The 15,934-nt window shown below is 55.3% G+C and overlaps 4 protein-coding genes across 4 annotated transcripts; 1 reads left to right on the forward strand and 3 right to left on the reverse strand.

Moving 5' to 3' along the window:
• The first annotated feature begins 44 nt into the window (after positions 1 to 44).
• GGS23DRAFT_547712 (arginyl-tRNA synthetase) lies at positions 45 to 2,982 on the forward strand. Its single transcript, XM_051515106.1, has 4 exons — positions 45 to 506; positions 556 to 1,572; positions 1,626 to 2,236; positions 2,287 to 2,982. Exons 1-4 carry the CDS (start codon positions 243 to 245, stop codon positions 2,291 to 2,293), a joined length of 1,899 nt encoding a protein of 632 aa, XP_051376012.1. The 5' UTR covers positions 45 to 242; the 3' UTR covers positions 2,294 to 2,982.
• Positions 2,983 to 5,905: 2,923 nt separating this feature from the next.
• GGS23DRAFT_547722 (mevalonate kinase) lies at positions 5,906 to 8,499 on the reverse strand. The gene is made up of 4 exons (XM_051515107.1): positions 8,334 to 8,499; positions 8,163 to 8,220; positions 7,567 to 8,060; positions 5,906 to 7,512 (listed from the first exon to the last, which is right to left on the reverse strand). Exons 3-4 carry the CDS (start codon positions 7,783 to 7,785, stop codon positions 6,229 to 6,231), a joined length of 1,503 nt encoding a protein of 500 aa, XP_051376013.1. The 5' UTR covers positions 7,786 to 8,060; positions 8,163 to 8,220; positions 8,334 to 8,499; the 3' UTR covers positions 5,906 to 6,228.
• Positions 8,500 to 10,979: 2,480 nt separating this feature from the next.
• On the reverse strand, positions 10,980 to 12,473 carry GGS23DRAFT_169701 (uncharacterized protein). The gene is made up of 2 exons (XM_051511546.1): positions 12,026 to 12,473; positions 10,980 to 11,944 (listed from the first exon to the last, which is right to left on the reverse strand). Exons 1-2 carry the CDS (start codon positions 12,249 to 12,251, stop codon positions 11,331 to 11,333), a joined length of 840 nt encoding a protein of 279 aa, XP_051376014.1. The 5' UTR covers positions 12,252 to 12,473; the 3' UTR covers positions 10,980 to 11,330.
• On the reverse strand, positions 12,150 to 13,343 carry GGS23DRAFT_169924 (uncharacterized protein). Its single transcript, XM_051511547.1, has one exon. The coding sequence runs from the start codon at positions 13,092 to 13,094 to the stop codon at positions 12,351 to 12,353; it is 744 nt and encodes a 247-aa protein (XP_051376015.1). The 5' UTR covers positions 13,095 to 13,343; the 3' UTR covers positions 12,150 to 12,350.
• Between the last annotated feature and the right edge of the window lie 2,591 nt (positions 13,344 to 15,934).

Below are 15,934 nucleotides of genomic sequence, written 5' to 3' on the forward strand. Positions count from 1 at the left end.
CCGCCCGCTCCCGCCTTGCATCCTAGGGCTTGGAGGGGCAGGTGCAACTGCGGAGGCACATGTCGTGGCATCAGAATGCGCCTGAATTGCGGGCACGGAAAAGGGCAGCCAGACGAGACAAGTAAATTACTGCCTCTCGGTATTCGCTTAACCAGAGAACTTATTAGCCCATTACTGAGGCTTTTCAATCTTTCCATATCTCGCCGCATCTGGATTACTTCCCGTATGAAGCATTCGGGGTCATGGCGCCCCAAGTTCCCGCTATCCCTTCACAGGGACTGCAGTCTGCCGACCGCAGCTTTTTCCCGGACCTCAATCCGCTGGATCGGTTCCGCGTTGCCATTGCTGAGGAACTTTCACGAATCTCCCATATAGATAAGAGCTTAGCACTCAGCGGCCTCGACCGGACCACGAATTTGGATAACGGTGATTTGGTATTGGTCGTTCCGCGCCTTCGCATGAAGGGTGTTGCTCCTGCTGAGTTGGCCAAGAAGATAGTCGCAGAGGTATGCTGCTGTAAACTCGACGCTGGATGGCGTGGCTGATATGGTCTAGTTCGAATCACACGAGGGCGCGAAAGTGAAAGCTCCCATTGCCGACGGCATCTCCATCAAGTTCTTCTTCACCCCCACCGAACTTACATCCACTCTTGTTCCGCTTATTCTTCAGCAACAAGAAGCCTACGGCTTTAATCCGAATCTTGGCCTCCGAGACCCTCTGAATCCAGATTCAGGGCAAAAAACCGTGATCGTTGAGTTCTCGAGCCCGAATATTGCCAAGAAATTCCACGCTGGCCATTTACGGAGCACGATCATCGGTGGCTTTTTGTCAAATCTATATGAGCGTTCGGGTTATAAAGTCGTTCGTATGAACTACCTTGGCGACTGGGGTCGGCAATATGGCCTCCTGGCTTGTGGCTGGAAGCGCTACGGCGATGAAGATGCTTTTGCGAAGGACCCCATTGGCCACCTATTCGACATCTATGTCAAGATCAGTGCCGATTTCCAACCTGAAGAGGATGAGTTCAAAGCTGCTGGCAAACGCGGGGAAGACACCTCTGAGCTGGAATCAAGAGGACTTCTTGGTGAGGCGAAGGCCTACTTCAAACGGATGGAAGATGGTGACGAAGAGGCTCTGCAGCTGTGGCGGCGATTTCGAGATCTGAGTATCGAGAGGTACAACGAGACGTACGCACGTCTGAACATCCGTTTCACGGATTACTCTGGAGAGTCCCAGGTAAAGCAGGAGACTATGAAGAAGGCTGAAGAGATCCTTAGGGAGCGTGGTGTTCTCGAGAGCGACGAGGGCGCATCGATTGTCGACTTCAAAAAGCACGGTGCAAAGAAGCTGGGCGTGGCTGTCGTCCGGAACCGAAACGGGACATCGAATTACCTTCTTCGGGATGTCGGTGCTGCTATTCAAAGAGAAGATACATATCATTTCGATGAACTGCTCTATGTTGTCATGAGTGAGCAAGAGACACATTTGAACCGCTTGTTCAAGATTCTGGATCTGATGGGCGAGGGATACGCCACACTGTCGAAAAGGATGAAGCATATTACCTTTGGGAAGGTGTGTTGAACCCCTTCCTACGTCTTGACCTGCCTGACATGAAAGCTACACAGGTTATGGGTATGTCTACTCGAAAAGGAAACGTCAAGTTTTTAGACGACATCCTTGCGGATGTTGGTGACTTCATGCACGATGTCATGCGTCGTAACGAGACGAAATACAGCCAGGTGGAAGATCCTACTCGAACAGCCGAACTTCTTGGTCTATCTGCTATCATGGTTCAGGATATGTCCGGGAAGAGGATTAACAACTACGAATTCAGCCTCGAACGAATGACTTCATTCGAGGGAGATACGGGACCGTATCTTCAGTATGCCCATGCAAGATTGAGCTCCATCTTCCGCAAAGTGGACATCACGCGCGACGAGATGCTCGGCGCTGATTTTTCCCTTCTCGCCCAATCCCCTCATGCCATCAGTATGCTCCGAGCCATGGCCCGATTTCCTGACATGGTGCATCAAGCACAAAAAACACTGGAGCCAACCACGATCCTGATGTACCTGTTCAAACTAACCCATGAGCTAAGTTCGAGCTACGACCATCTAAGGGTCGTGAATCCTCCAGAAGGTCGTGCTGTCTCGATTGCCCGAGCAGCATTGTACCAGGCTGCTCGCCAGGTCCTTCACAACGGAATGGTCCTTCTTGGACTAAGACCACTCGATCGGTGAGACCGAACCCCGAAGCTTAACAAGTCCACCAACTAACACCGTCCAGGATGTGATGGTTGCCAATGACAGCGACAAAGTGAGCGTTATACCTATCTCTGGGTTACGCGGAGGCGATGCCTGTCCGGTTGGCCGCTAGCGGAACGCTGGCCCATAACCAAGGCCCAGTGTCATAGACGAGAGAAAGGAGTGAGAAGAAATTAGAGAAAACAATCGGTACGCAGGAAATCGAAGTAGACAAAGCTATCATATAAGTCAATGGCATTCTGAGCAGTAGATAAGAATTCCATATTCTTTTCTAAAGAGTCGTACTATGTCAAGGTCCTGCAAAAATCGAACAATTCATAAAAATTTGAAATTTTTTATATGGGGGTTTTTTCAATGAGCCGATTTTATTGCCAACTTATCTCTCTAAGTGGTTTATTTACCTGCTCTCTTAACCTGTCTCTTAACATTAGATATTACCTTAGTACGGGTTGGCGTCCCCTCCCCGTCTGTTGAGTTCAGAACGCTTGTGGAGAAGTTGAGTATTATTTTAGCATTGAATCCCAAAAACCCTGCAGCAGTATAGGTCTTAGCCAAACATTACGAGCCCACCTTTCATAGCAGATTGAAGTTAGAGTCGCGCCTCAGGTAGAATCCCAGAAGGATCCGGGACCCAACGGCTCGGACTTGGAAGACCGATTGAGCGAGACCGTCCCCTTTCTAACATTCCCTACCCTTCTCAAGTTTGGCTTGATATTCACCTAGTCATAGAGCTCTGGTTGGGCTGCAGCGGAACTACCTAGGTAGGGAATATTTCTTTGTTCTTGGCTGCATCTGCTGACCTCCATGTGTCCTTCTCTCCGCAACGACAAGGTTATAAAACATACCATCCCTGCCATGGACGCTGCCGAAGACCTTGCCCGCCTCGATTCTGCACTTATGGAGGGTGCTGTATTGCGAGCTACCTAGGTGGTCCTGTTCGCCGATGCCCGTTGTGCTGCTGGTTGCGGAAGGATCCGGCTTGTATTGTCCGTCTGCACACCCGTCGCCTGGCTTGGAATCCAGTTTCCTCTCTTGAGCCCCTGATGTAGGGAGGCGTATCTGCCCAAACCGCCGCGACGAACAGCAGTAGCGGGTCGAGTTCAGAGGCCATGTATGTGCATCACTGCATATAATTAGATGTGACTAGGTGCTCCGACCCCACCTCCATCTTATTAGATCCGCTCAGCCTTTTCCTCTCGATATCGTCACACATACAAGACAGAACCTTGCAGATAGATTTTGACAACCAACAGCCTCAGTCTTCTGTTTGCCTTGTGTTCTGTGAGAAGCCTTTGTTTTGACTTGATAAGCGCCGAAAGAAGGGTGCGTCTTGGCATTTGAGCCGCACACAGCCCGAGGTGCCAGTGGGGGGCCGGATTACCTAGGTTGGCCACAACTAGATTTATATCGGTTACAAATGAATCTAACAACGCAACTAGAATTGGACCAATGGCAACCTTGAAATTCGCTGTGCCATATCTGGCCATGACCCGGCCAATATCTGGCCCCACATATCTATGTCTAAGCCCGGGACCCTGGCCATCTCAGAGCCGCCGCATGCAGGCGCCTAAAATCAAGTGTCTGGTTGAGGGGGCACGTTCTCTAAGTAGCAAGACACCAACAGACCCAAAGCTGAACCTCCATAGAGCGCTTACGAGTACACAATATGCTCCGAGTTTGGATCTATTCGGCTTAGTTGGCGCCCATCCTCACCCTCGTGGTCACTCTTTTCCGTGTTGATAATTGGAAACGAGACCTGTCATTTCAACCGTGATTGAAACTCTTTAACACTTGGCAGGTGCATCGCGGCGGCTAGGTGTCGAACTGGAACCATCAAGACGAATTCCTTCTTCCAGCCATGTCTAAGCGCCCCGAAAGGGGGTGTGGAAGATGGTGATGAATTATAAATACGGGTGCTACGTCTCCTTCAAATCATATGTTCCACTCCCAGAATTGTGTACACAACTCTTCTCCCAATCATTACCGAACAACCGGATTAGTTCTACATTCCAGCACCTGTCAGTCGTTGTGTTTGCCTTGCCAATTCGATATACTTCCGGCCTGCACTTTGCGACTCTTGAAACGCTGCGCCCCCGTAGCTCGGAAGAATGTGTAATATCGTTCGTTACATCTGTCCCACCTCCGGGAATCATTGGAAGACTACCGGAAGTCGCTGTTATCTTCGACGAGAATATGGCTGGTTAGGGCTTCTCTTGTTATCGCGGGCCATAGTCTCACATAACTAACGAAACTGCCAGCCGGGACGGGAGAGAGTATAGGGCATGTGGCCAGTGTTATACTGGCGTAAGTGAAGTTCGACACAGGGCGTCAGACGGGTCTGGTGTCTATCTTAAATTCTGCGACGGACGCTGGTACAGCAAGAGGTCAACTGAGCAGTGAAGAATTTGGCGGGATTCCTTCCGAGGTAAGTGCCGTCTTCTATAAACCAACTTCAACCCAACCCGCGTGTCCTCTAACTTGGTGATAGCAAATAGGAGTGCCCCGGGAGTAACACTGATTACCCATCCCGTCTAGGATTTACTTGGTATTTAGAATGTATGGTTATATGGTTTGAGGTGCTGCGATCGTGTTTATCTTGTCTGTATTGTCATTTTTGAATTGAAGGGGTTGGTATTTCCTAAGTAAGAGTTGCAATTAAGTTTATTATTATTAGCACCGCACTGGGTTTGTAAACTACCTTAAGAGTATGCTGTGTCTTTGGCTTATTTGGATTAAGGGATAATGAACAGGAGCAGCGTGGGCACGCTGTGATAGAGACGAGTGCAAGACTGCCCAACTGCCAACAACTGGCCCAGTGCCGATTGAACTAGATCACAGCTGTAAACAGCTGATCAGTTGATCGGCCAGGTGAAAACGGCAGTCAGGGAAAGACTAGGAAGGTGAGATAGAGATGGCGAGAAAAGGCAGTTCAAGAAACGAGTGAATAGCTGTAGGTTGTGATGAAGAAAATATGAGTGCGAGGCCCATATAAATACACATCTGAAAGGCTACGTGGCCTAGTCCCACCGCACCACTACAATATAAAATACCCGGCTCGCGAAGGGGTGGCTCGCAGAGTGGTACCCTAACTTAGTGCTGTTTTATTACTAATAATTAAGTTTCCTCTCCTGGAGAAAAACATCTCGACTATGACGGCGTAGATGGAAAGTCCCGCGAATACTACGATTGCCGACTTTGAATATCTGACCTTACGTAGTCTTAGGAAGGTCCCTTATTAAGCCACTATAGCTGATGGCTACGGCGAATGGATCGTTCCTCCCACCACAATCAATCGTGGCATTACGAAGGGGAAGCTCCTCGACAAAGTAATAAGCGTAAGGCAGATAACAGGACTGTTCCGTTATTTAATGACTAGAGACTCTGGGACGGGTTTGCGATAGGCCAGACGGAGCAAGCTGTGGGTATCAAAGTAAGTATGTACTCCGTAGTTGTATACGGTGTGAACACCGTCATGCCCGCGGCCGAGGAGCTGGCCATGTGCCGGGACACTGGCACCCAGAATTGCAGTCCAGGTCGGCAACTGTATGGTTAGCCTAAGCAGGAGCATGAAACGGTGCCAAGCCACCACTCAGGTCAGGCTCTGATCACCTTGCTCACCTCCCTAGATCACCTCTAGCTCAGGTTAAAGCAGCGACAGCTCAGGTTCCAAACACCAGAAACGGATTTGGATAGTAAGATTTGTCGGGGGTTGACTATTGAGGTAGGTGGGTACCTCACCTATATAAACAGCGACCGTTTGGTGCCCCAGGACTCTTCGTAATTAGGTACCTCCTCACTCGAATTAGGCCTCCACACCCATCCTCCTCGACCAGGAAACTCTGATCGCACCGTCGACTCGCACCTCGCATTCCTCACAGCATCCGACAGCACTATGCTTTAGACAGCGATCAATCAGATAAAACGGCATAGTGCCGAGCCGCCCCCTTCCCTCGACGCGCACCCTTCACTGACTCTCGACACGCCAGAACTTCCATCCCTCCCTCTCCCCGCTTCCGCCGGAGACGCCGACGAGCTTCTCTACGCCGTCGTTACCGGGCGCGTTCAGAAATTTCTCGAGGTCAATCTCCATGCCGCCCTCCTCGTCCTCGTCTAGGCCATTCTTCAGCACCGCTGGCCACAGCACGCCGACACCGTCCCCGCCGAGCGTGGTCATGAACTTCCAGTAGCCCTCCTTCTCCAACTGGCGCTCGAGTCGGTCCACCTTGTCCTGAGGCACGCCCGGCTTCATCAGCGTAATTGAACATCCGCCGCCTCCCGCGCCCGTGAGCTTCGACCACCCGACCCCCTCGTGATCTACCAACTCGCGTATCCGGTCGAGGCGAGGATGCGAGACACCCAAGGCGGTCAACAGGCCGTGGTTGATGGTCATTAGCTCTCCCAGCCGCCGTAGGCTCTCTGGGTCCTCGTTGTCGAAGTACTCCTCCTCGATTAGGCTCTCCGCACTTCTAGTTATTTGATCCATGGCGTCCATGATGGTTCCCACCAGCTTTGGATGCGTGTTTTTCAGCTTCGCCACCTTGGCCACCTGCACGTTCGTAGACTTGGGCGTTCTCGTGTCTACCAAGAGTAACGGTAACTCGGGGAAATCCCACAGCGGCGTTACGTTCGGCGGTTTCTGGTAGTCGGTTCGCTGAAATACGACGGCCTTCCCTTGGGTCGCTACAGTATTGTCCACCCCGGAAGGATTTCCGTGTATGCACATCTCGGCTACGAATGCCCATCTGTTAATCCTCTCCACTTGCAGGCGTGCCTCTTCCGAGGGCTGGTCCGGATGCGGACCCGACAGGGTACGGATCTGCAGCAGCATGGCAGTAGCCAAGCAGACGGCAATTGACGCGCTACTACCAAGCCCAGCCCCGATCGGTATAGTAGATCGGAGCGTGTACCTGAAGCCTGGCGATTTCTGCGACCCTAGCGACAAGAACAAGTAGAGAAACGACGCGGCCGAGTTCTGGTGTATCTTGCGCTCAGCGTCGGGTTTATTTGGCGAGATGTGCACCAGATGCGGTTGTATAGCCTTCAACAGATCGGTGTCGAGGGACGTGACTAGGTCGTAGTAGTATTTCTTATTAGACGGGTGCGAGAACTTGTCCCAGGGCAATTGGTCAATGTCCCAAGTATGGACGAGGTCGATATCGGGGAATTGAAGGGTCACGGTGCGTCTGGCCTTGGATAGGTGCGTGACGAGCAGGTAAGAACGGAGCGAGATGGAGGCGGCGATAGCTGCCTGCGAACTGGTGAGCCGATGCCCGTAGGAGAGGGGCCATGGTATCATTCATACCTTGCCGTGGACCACGGAATGCTCGCCGAAGACGATGACTTTGCCAGGCGCCGAAACCATGAAGGCGGGCATCATGGGGCTCGAGTTCTTACGGTTCGACGCGGTCCTCCTCACCGGCTTCTCTTCTGCCAAGGCGGGCGCGTCGACGTCGCCGTTCAGGGATACCTTGTCCATCTCTTTGTGAAAGCCATTGGACACCCCGTTGGATGGCACAGACATTTCGGAGGTGAAACTGTCAGGAGTAGTTGGATTTCAAGTCATCCGGTTGGGAATATCGTAGAGCGGATTCGGCGACGGGAGAGGAGGCTAGGTAGGTAGAAATATCGGGTAAGCCAAGGATCTCGCCGAGCTGCCGGGTTCGTGGGACCGTTCGTTGGGAAATAATGACGAGATGGAAAGACTCCAGCAGCAGGACCTCGCTAGTGGGACAGACGCTTCCGACGCACCTTTGTGCCGCCAGAGAATCGCGGTAGAAGGAGGGTGATGTATTGGTGCTGAGACAAGAGGAGGACGAGGTCAGCACGAAAGGCGGACAATGTCGAGCTTCAGGAGGTACTCCAAGCCTAGAAGGATGGAGGAGGCGGGGGGGAACCAACTATTAGGTGGGATAGGCGTGACAGCGGCGCGCAACAGGCAAAAAGAGCCAATATCGTCCTAGCGAAATTGACGATTCATTAAGACACAATCCTGAAATAATAATAATAATAGTAACGATAATAAAAATCAATGAGGAGGTAAATAAGCACCGGCATGGGGATGGTACATACCTATATACGTAATGGAAGGTAGGCTAGGTAGGCGGCTATTAGGTTAGACGTGTTAAGGTACGTGTAGATGCACGCAGGTATGTCTGGGCGGATATATAGTAGTGATAGGAAAATGGGACGAGGAATTGGTGGGTATTTGCGGCGAGTGAGCGCGATCACGACAGCTAAATAATCTTCAGTCAGCTATGCATAGGTAGGTCAGCCAGCCGCGGCCCCTGACACCGATTTAACAGTTGGGATTAGCTACACGCACCTTCAACAAGGACTGAGCGGCGTAGAGGGAGAAGAGGGAGAAGAGTTGCCGGCAAAGCAGGTTGCGGGTTTGGCTTCCAAGGTAGAGAGGCAGGGCAGGTAGATATCGTCGCCGCAAGGTATGGGATTAGGTATCTTCCTACGTACCTAGGTATGTTAGACATCAATGCGGGTCGGCCAAGGGATCTTTAAAGATTCGTCAGGGTGGAAATTTCGCGGTTCCCACCCAGCCAACACCTCACAACCCCCCCTCCTCCTCTCCGCCCCTTTTTGCGTGTGTGTCGTGTGAAATTAACCAACAAGCCACCTATCCGGGCCGTTCCACCTCGTCACGAACCGCCCAGATCTTGACCTGCCTCCCCAGGCGTACACGCAGGCGTTCATCGCATTGGACGTCTATGAGTAGGTAGGATAGCCCGCAATGTGACGGGACGAGACCAGCTCGAGCCCCTAGATTCATCTGTCCGAGACAGAGCAGCAACGAGTACGTGGAGGCAGGTTGGGTACCGAGAGAGGAGGAGGACGTGGGCGCCGGCGCGACGGGAATCAGTGGGAAATCTTAACGTAACCCTGTGAAGGCTGGACCAGTCACATCTGACCAATTAAAACTCCAGGAGGGAAATTGGCTGACCCGAACGACAGAATCCCTGCTCGGCCACGCATCCGATTACCATCCACCCCCAGGCCCATCGCCCGCCCACCCTGGGACCTGTTCCCCAACCGGGCGCCGTCGTTCCCCAACTGGGCGAATGACGAATTCCCTACACGGCTAGTACCCGTATCGGGGAGGGCATACGACAATACCTACATCCTGTGCGTTGAGCAGTATGAGTAGGCCTACCTACTTAAGCTCCCGCTACTATCGCACTTCCACGCCCGTAGCCCGTGCGCGCGCACTACGTACCCACCTATCATCGTCCTCGCGGTAGAGACGTCCTCGCCCACCGGAAGTCGGCCAGCGCGTCAGATTCGGTGAGACTCGGGCCCCGGAGGCAATTGGATGCCATCGGGACCGTTGAGGAGTAAGCAGCAAGAACCGAGCAGGTGGCGGGAGGAAAAGGGCAGCTCGCGTCCGCAGAGGATGCTACCCTGGGGTTGGATGAGACTCCGAACCGCTCCCTACGCTGTGAGTGAGACGGAGTGGCGAGGATCAGGCACCTGCTAGGTAACTACCTAACTCCGTTCTCAGAGAATCGGCACGGAGAATTCCTCGATAGGCTGCCGCGAGTACCCTGCCTGTGCTACACCTCAACCTACCTGAGGCGCCTCGAAGTTTCCATGAGATGCACCAACCAACGGAGAGGAGATCGAGGGTACCTACCTACATCAAGCGTTGAAGCTCCCTGGTCGGAGGGGCTGAGGTAGCTCCTATCGGATGTCTCTTGCTATCAAGGGATTGCCCCCTTTACTGTTGAGGGGGATGATGTTGAATCGCCGCAACTCAACGTAGCACTTCCTCAGTATCACTGCAAGCCTGTTGCATCACCGATCGGGCTCAGAAACGTACGCCTCCTCTCGCCGCTCCGCCTGACGAATGCGTCTCGGAGCTCGAGGCTGTGAGGTTGTATGCCACTGGCGTCACCAACCGCGATGGCATCAAGCCAGACTCAGGACATGCGCTTCAGGTTTAGTATTCCCGTTCGAATCGATCAGGCGCGATAGACGCCTCACTACTGCCCGCCCTCTCATCGAGCTCAGAAACAACTTGTCCCGATGTATACGCCCCCGAACTTCATGTGACGGAACGAGGTCTAGGAATGGGATGTGCCAGCCGCGAGGCGTTTACCTGAGATCAAATGCCCGAGCCTTTCTCCATCAAATCCCCAGTCAATTCCAGCATTACTCGCCCAACCCGCTCGTCTCCTTCCAAATCTGCTCTCCCTCCCCTTCTAGTTGCGCTGTACCTATCCCCTTGCCGTCGCACATATCTACCTCCAGGCGTTGCTCGGAACTTCACAAAAGGGGTAGCGGAACTAGGAGAACCGCCTAATTACCTACCCTTGTCTCAAGAGTCAGTCGACAATGATCATCGAGATGGCCCTTTCGTCGTCGTTCCCAAGAGGGGAGGAGTAAATCGAGCAGGCATCCACCCCCACCATTTGGGGCGGGTTAGGCCGAGATCAGACGGGTAGGCATGCCTACATCTGATTCCTGCGACGAAGACGCGGCACCAGTCCGGCAGTATCCCGTGAGCACAAGCGCCAGATACCATAGAGATATACACAGAAGGTAGGTATGCATAAAGAAGAAAATATGTCTATGCACCGAAATGCCTCTATACAAAGATCCGCGCTCATGTACCCCCTTCCCAGACAACCGATCTAGAGGTTCAAAACTATATACACAGAAGTTTTTTTTATATATCTCCGAACTGAAGCGAGCTCCCAGTTCACCAGCCAGCCGGAGAGGGTGCGGAGAAGTAGGGTAGGCAAAGCGATATTTTATCTTTTTTTCTTCTATATCTTCTCGCGCTCCTCCTTCCCGGCCGGCCGACATCATTAAAAACACCTGGGCGAGCGAGCGGACCGAGCCAGCTCGCTCACCCCGCCATCGTCGTCATCATCATCACCACCAAGCATGGCCCGAGCAGTACGTTTCGAACCGAACAAGGCGGGAGGAAAGAGTGAGAAAAAAAGAGAAGAGACATTCGTGATGGGATGGCCGGACGATATACGCGTCGGTATATATAGATATATGCATATATTCCGGCTCTCGACAGCCTGGGGCGAGAGAGAGACCTGCTGTCTACAAGCCGAGGAACACGAGCCCGCAGGCGAGCAGCAGGGCGCTCGCGCCGGCGGACGTGGAGATGCGGGCGGCGCCGGCCGGCAGCGGGGTCTCGGTCGGCGGGGGCTGCTCCTGGGGCGCGGTGGGCTGCTCCGGCGACTGGGGCTGCGACTGCGGGCCCGAGGGGCTGTGCGGCACGGTGCTGTTGCCGCCGGTCGGGGCGCTCACGCTGCCCGTAGTCGTCGGGTAGGTGGGCGCCGTCGTCGCTGGCGGCGGCGGCTGCTCGGCCTCGGTCGTCGACGAGGGCGCTCCCGGCACCGTCGTCTCCGACGTCGCGGACTCGCCCGTGCTGCTGCTGCTGCTGCTCTCGGGCGCGGACTGCTCCGGGTACGACGACGACGCCGGCGGAGGCGGGGGCGCCTCGCTCGTCGGCTCCGGCGCCGCGGTCGTCGCGGTCGTCGGCTCTGGCGGCGGCGGCGGCGCTTCCGTGGTGCCAGGGGCGGGCTCCGTGGTCGGCTCCGGAGTGGGCGTGGGCTCAGGCGTAGGCTCGGGAGTAGGCTGAGGGGTAGACTCCGCTGGCGGGTTAGCAGCGACGGCGGCGCAGAAGTTGTCGAAGCCGGTCATGACGGCGCCTAGTTACCATGTTAGCGCCTCCCCATCTCTCGTTATGGTAGAAGGGCACGGGACAAGGGAGCGAGGGAGGAAAAACGGACCATAGTCCTCGACGGAGCAGCCCCTGCGCAGGCAGGCCTCGCCGTTGCGCTTGAGCGAATAGATTTCGCTGCAGACGCACTTGTTGTCGGCGACGTTGCAGAGGGAGTTCCTCTCGATGGTGGCGGTGAGGCACGGCTGGCCGCAGGACGGCACGTACTCGGCGAGGTTGAGGGCGGCGGCGGCGGCGGCGAGGGCCGGCAGCGCGAGAAGGCGGATGGGCGCCATCGTGGTGGTAATTACGACTCCGGCTTTTTTCGGTTCCTTTTCGAGTTTCTTTCCTTTCTTGTTGGCCTATTCCTGTTCCTCTTCTTGTGTTTCCCCCGTCTAGTGGCGTGGGTGAGGATAATGTGTATAAGTGAGTAGGTAGGGTGTATAGACGGATGAGCGTTGACACGAAAGTAAGGCCGGGTGGGTATATGTAGATGTATAAAGGGAGCGAGCGGACGGAGACGGGATCCTGCGTCGTGCGGGCGAGCCAGGGATTGGATCGTGTCCTAAGGAGATATTATTACCTATTTCCGTAGTGGCTGTCTTAACTAACGGAAGCAGGTCGTCTCGGAAGATGCACGAGGGGTAGGAGGGCTCCTTTATAAGTTGAGATGAGGAGGGACGGGGGGGCGTTGGACGTAACAAGAACAACAACAAGTTGCCCAACGGAGAAGGTGGATTTGGTTTTGGTTTCCTGTGGGCGTCGGTAGTCGGAGACGTGGTAGATGTCGGCGGATCGACGCCTTGCCAGACGCATTTAGGTATAACGGATCGACACACACGATGGAGGGCGCGCTCGTGTAGCTCTGACAGGGCTAAGTGGGTTAATTGCCCGAAACCATCCCATGTCCCTCGTCTTCCGCTCGTTCTATTTCCTTTTTTTTTCGTTTCTTTTCTAATTTCTGCTTTCCACGAACCAACATTCCCCCTCCGCCTCCTTCGCCGCCCACCCCTGTCCCCTGGTCGTCCAGTGCCGTGCGGCGGAGCGACCTGCATGACGGACGGTCGGCTGGGTTGGTTCGTTGGTGCGAGGCGAGGGGCATCATGGACTCGGGACGATTCGAGCGCAATGGCGGGCATGCAGGCGGACGGGCATACTACCTGTCTACCTACCTGTCTACCTACCTACCTACCCAACCCGCCTCGAACCCACCTATCTCCATCTCTACGCAGACAGGTTAGACCCGCAACCAAACGGCGCACACGCACACGGCGATGTCGTGGATCGTTGGCTGCACAGGCGTTCTACGACGCGCGCAGCACCACACGCAACTGGGCACGTAAGTACGACACGAGGGGGCGTGGGGAGTGCAAGCAAGCGGCCGAAGTTACAGCGGACATGCCGCCGATCTCTCTCTCTCTCTCTCTCTCCTCCTGCCCGCCTGTCTCTGTGCGTGTGTCTGTAACCCGTGGCGTGCGCTCTCTGCCTGCGGGTGGTTATCGTGCCCACGTTTAGGGTTCCCCATCCCAGGCGCAACTTCGCGCGCAGACCCGCATACAGAAATGCCTACGTTCGGAAATCCCCTCGCTCACACATCCCACATAATACACCTCTCCCCGGCTAGCTGTAGGCATCTTCAGACGGGGCGGCAGACCAACGACCCGCAACTACGCTGCCCACCCGGGTCTCGAGGGGGGATAGGGCATGGCGAGGTAAAGTGGGTTGAGACTTGGGTGCCTGACGTAAATACCTCTGACGGGGAAGTGGGAAAGTCGAGCAGGAGGCGGTAAAACACACCAGGGGATATACTTAGGACGGGCCGGGGGGGCGTGGTGTTTGTTTCACGGTCCCGATGCGGCAGGTTGGCGTGGCTGAAACGACCGAAGGAAGAGAGGGCCTGCGCGCCCGCCGCGCCGTCGTAAGGTGCTAAGTAAAGTATCGGCCGGTTTGTCTGCGCTGGGTCTGGCATTGCCTTGCCAGGCTTCACCTACACGATGGAAAAAAAAACTAGGGCGACGGGGAGAGGGAGAGTGAAAATGAAGGGGGGGGGAGGGAGAGAAGAAGAGGTGGTGCTACGAATGCTTATTCGCGCCGTCTCGCTCTATAGTGTAACGCGCCATCGTCTACCCCAGACATCGGCCCAGGTACCTACTCTATCTGAGGGTAGGCCACAGGGTGCCTGCGTCAGATAGCCTAGGTACCTTGGGTACTGTTAGATACCTAGCACACACGTATCCTGTTGGCAGATACTTACCATTAGGTGCCTACCTACACTAACCCCCCACTGGTCTTAGGTACCTGTATATGAGTAAGTACCTCTTCAAATCGAGAGAGGGCCTTGTCAGCACCCTAGGAGGCGCCCAAGCCAACTGCCTACAGGTTTTATTTCTGAACGCCCCCCTCCGCCAAGCGATCCCCGAATCTCGCAGCTGAGCGCCGTCGACGGCCGGCCATTGGCTGCGCACCCCGTGCCTGGCTTCATATACCCCTTTCCGTCCTAATGGATGTTCGAGTAGGTCCGGAGGAGAGCAGGGCAGGGCAGGGCAGGGCGCGGCGCTGTTTATAGAAATCTCACCGGCGGCGTTTCGTTTCCCAACTTGCTGCGTCTCCCCAGCGCGTTCTTCTTCTTGTCTTCCTCTCATTTGCCCGTTTCTGCTCGGCGCATAGGCCGTCTCGGCGCGTTTTCTCGCCTTCCCACTTTCTCCCTGGTTCGACGGTGATGTTTGTCTCTCTCTCGCTTTACTTCTATAGCCAGCCAGCTAAGAGAAGGTAGGTAAGGTGAGGTAATGTGGGATCAGTTGCCTTCCCGAGGAACCTAGACCCTCATCCAACACACCCATGCCTCCCCAAAGCAATTTACCCGGCGCTGTCGTGTGCAGATGTGCGAGTTTTTCCTGATTTGAGGCACCCCAAGCCGCGTTCCCCTTCCCCTTCCGCGCCGGTTCAGAAAGGTAGGGAGCGGGGGGTAGATAGCCTATCCACGGGGCGCATCGTGAGTGTTGGTCAGGCGGGCCGCTCATGTTAGCGTTGGCAGGCCTTAGGCTTCACTGGCAGATGACGGCCGGACATGCACCGCCGAGGCAGCCTCGCACCTACCTACCTACCTACCCAACCTACCTACGTAGACAGGGTACGGGCCGGCGGGAGACCCGGGTTAAGGTTGCGTTCCGCCGCCCACGCTGTTGAGAACCTAGGTAGGTATGTCGCGGCGTGGCTAGCCCGTCTGCGCAAGCCAGCGTCGAGCCTCCTCGCGTGCCACGCCCTGGTCCGCGACGTCCTAACGGCATCGTGCCGCTTACGCAGCGCCGCCAGCCTGCAGCGCGCGCCGAGGCTGGGTAGCGAGGGTGGAGAGGCGTGTTGGCGTTGCTAAAAGTCTGTCGCTCGTGGCAGCGACGAACCAACACGTCCAAAAATACCCCGGGTCTTCGGCACCCGGCCTATCGGGGCGAGTTTCGCTCGCGGAAGTCGGCGGGGGAAGGGCTCGAGCGAGCGCGTGGCCCCCGGGGTCGTAAGCTCAGGGCACCTAACGAGCCTGGATGTGGTTATTATTATCACGAGCCGCTTGCCGAAGCGAGACTCTAACGATGGAGTTGGTTGCTCAGATCCCCGCGAAGGACGTTTCCCCTAGGGGGGAGCCTAAGCGAGGTAGACGGGACTTCGGCCCCTCGCGGTGCCACGGAGTCGTAGGCGAGCAGGTAGGTTGGTAGTGATTCACCCCAACCTACCCTCTTCACCGAAGGCCTTGACCCGGCCTATCCCCCGAAGTGACCGCACCGCCCGAGCTACGCCATCTCATCTCTCCCCGCTGTCGCTTCCCTCCGTCCCACCTCTAACCTTCTCCCCCTCCCCGGACGTCGAAGGCGGCTGTCCCGCGGACATGGCGTCCCTTCTAGCCAGCCAGCCGTCGCGCCCTCGGGGACTTTCGCTCACGACGGGGCGGCCGCCACGATGGGCGCGGCCGTCTATCCCTCTCCCTTTT

The sequence above is a fragment of the Durotheca rogersii genome (genome assembly GCF_024521655.1).
Source record: "Durotheca rogersii strain YMJ 92031201 chromosome Unknown GGS23scaffold_2, whole genome shotgun sequence".
NCBI lineage: Eukaryota > Fungi > Ascomycota > Sordariomycetes > Xylariales > Xylariaceae > Durotheca > Durotheca rogersii.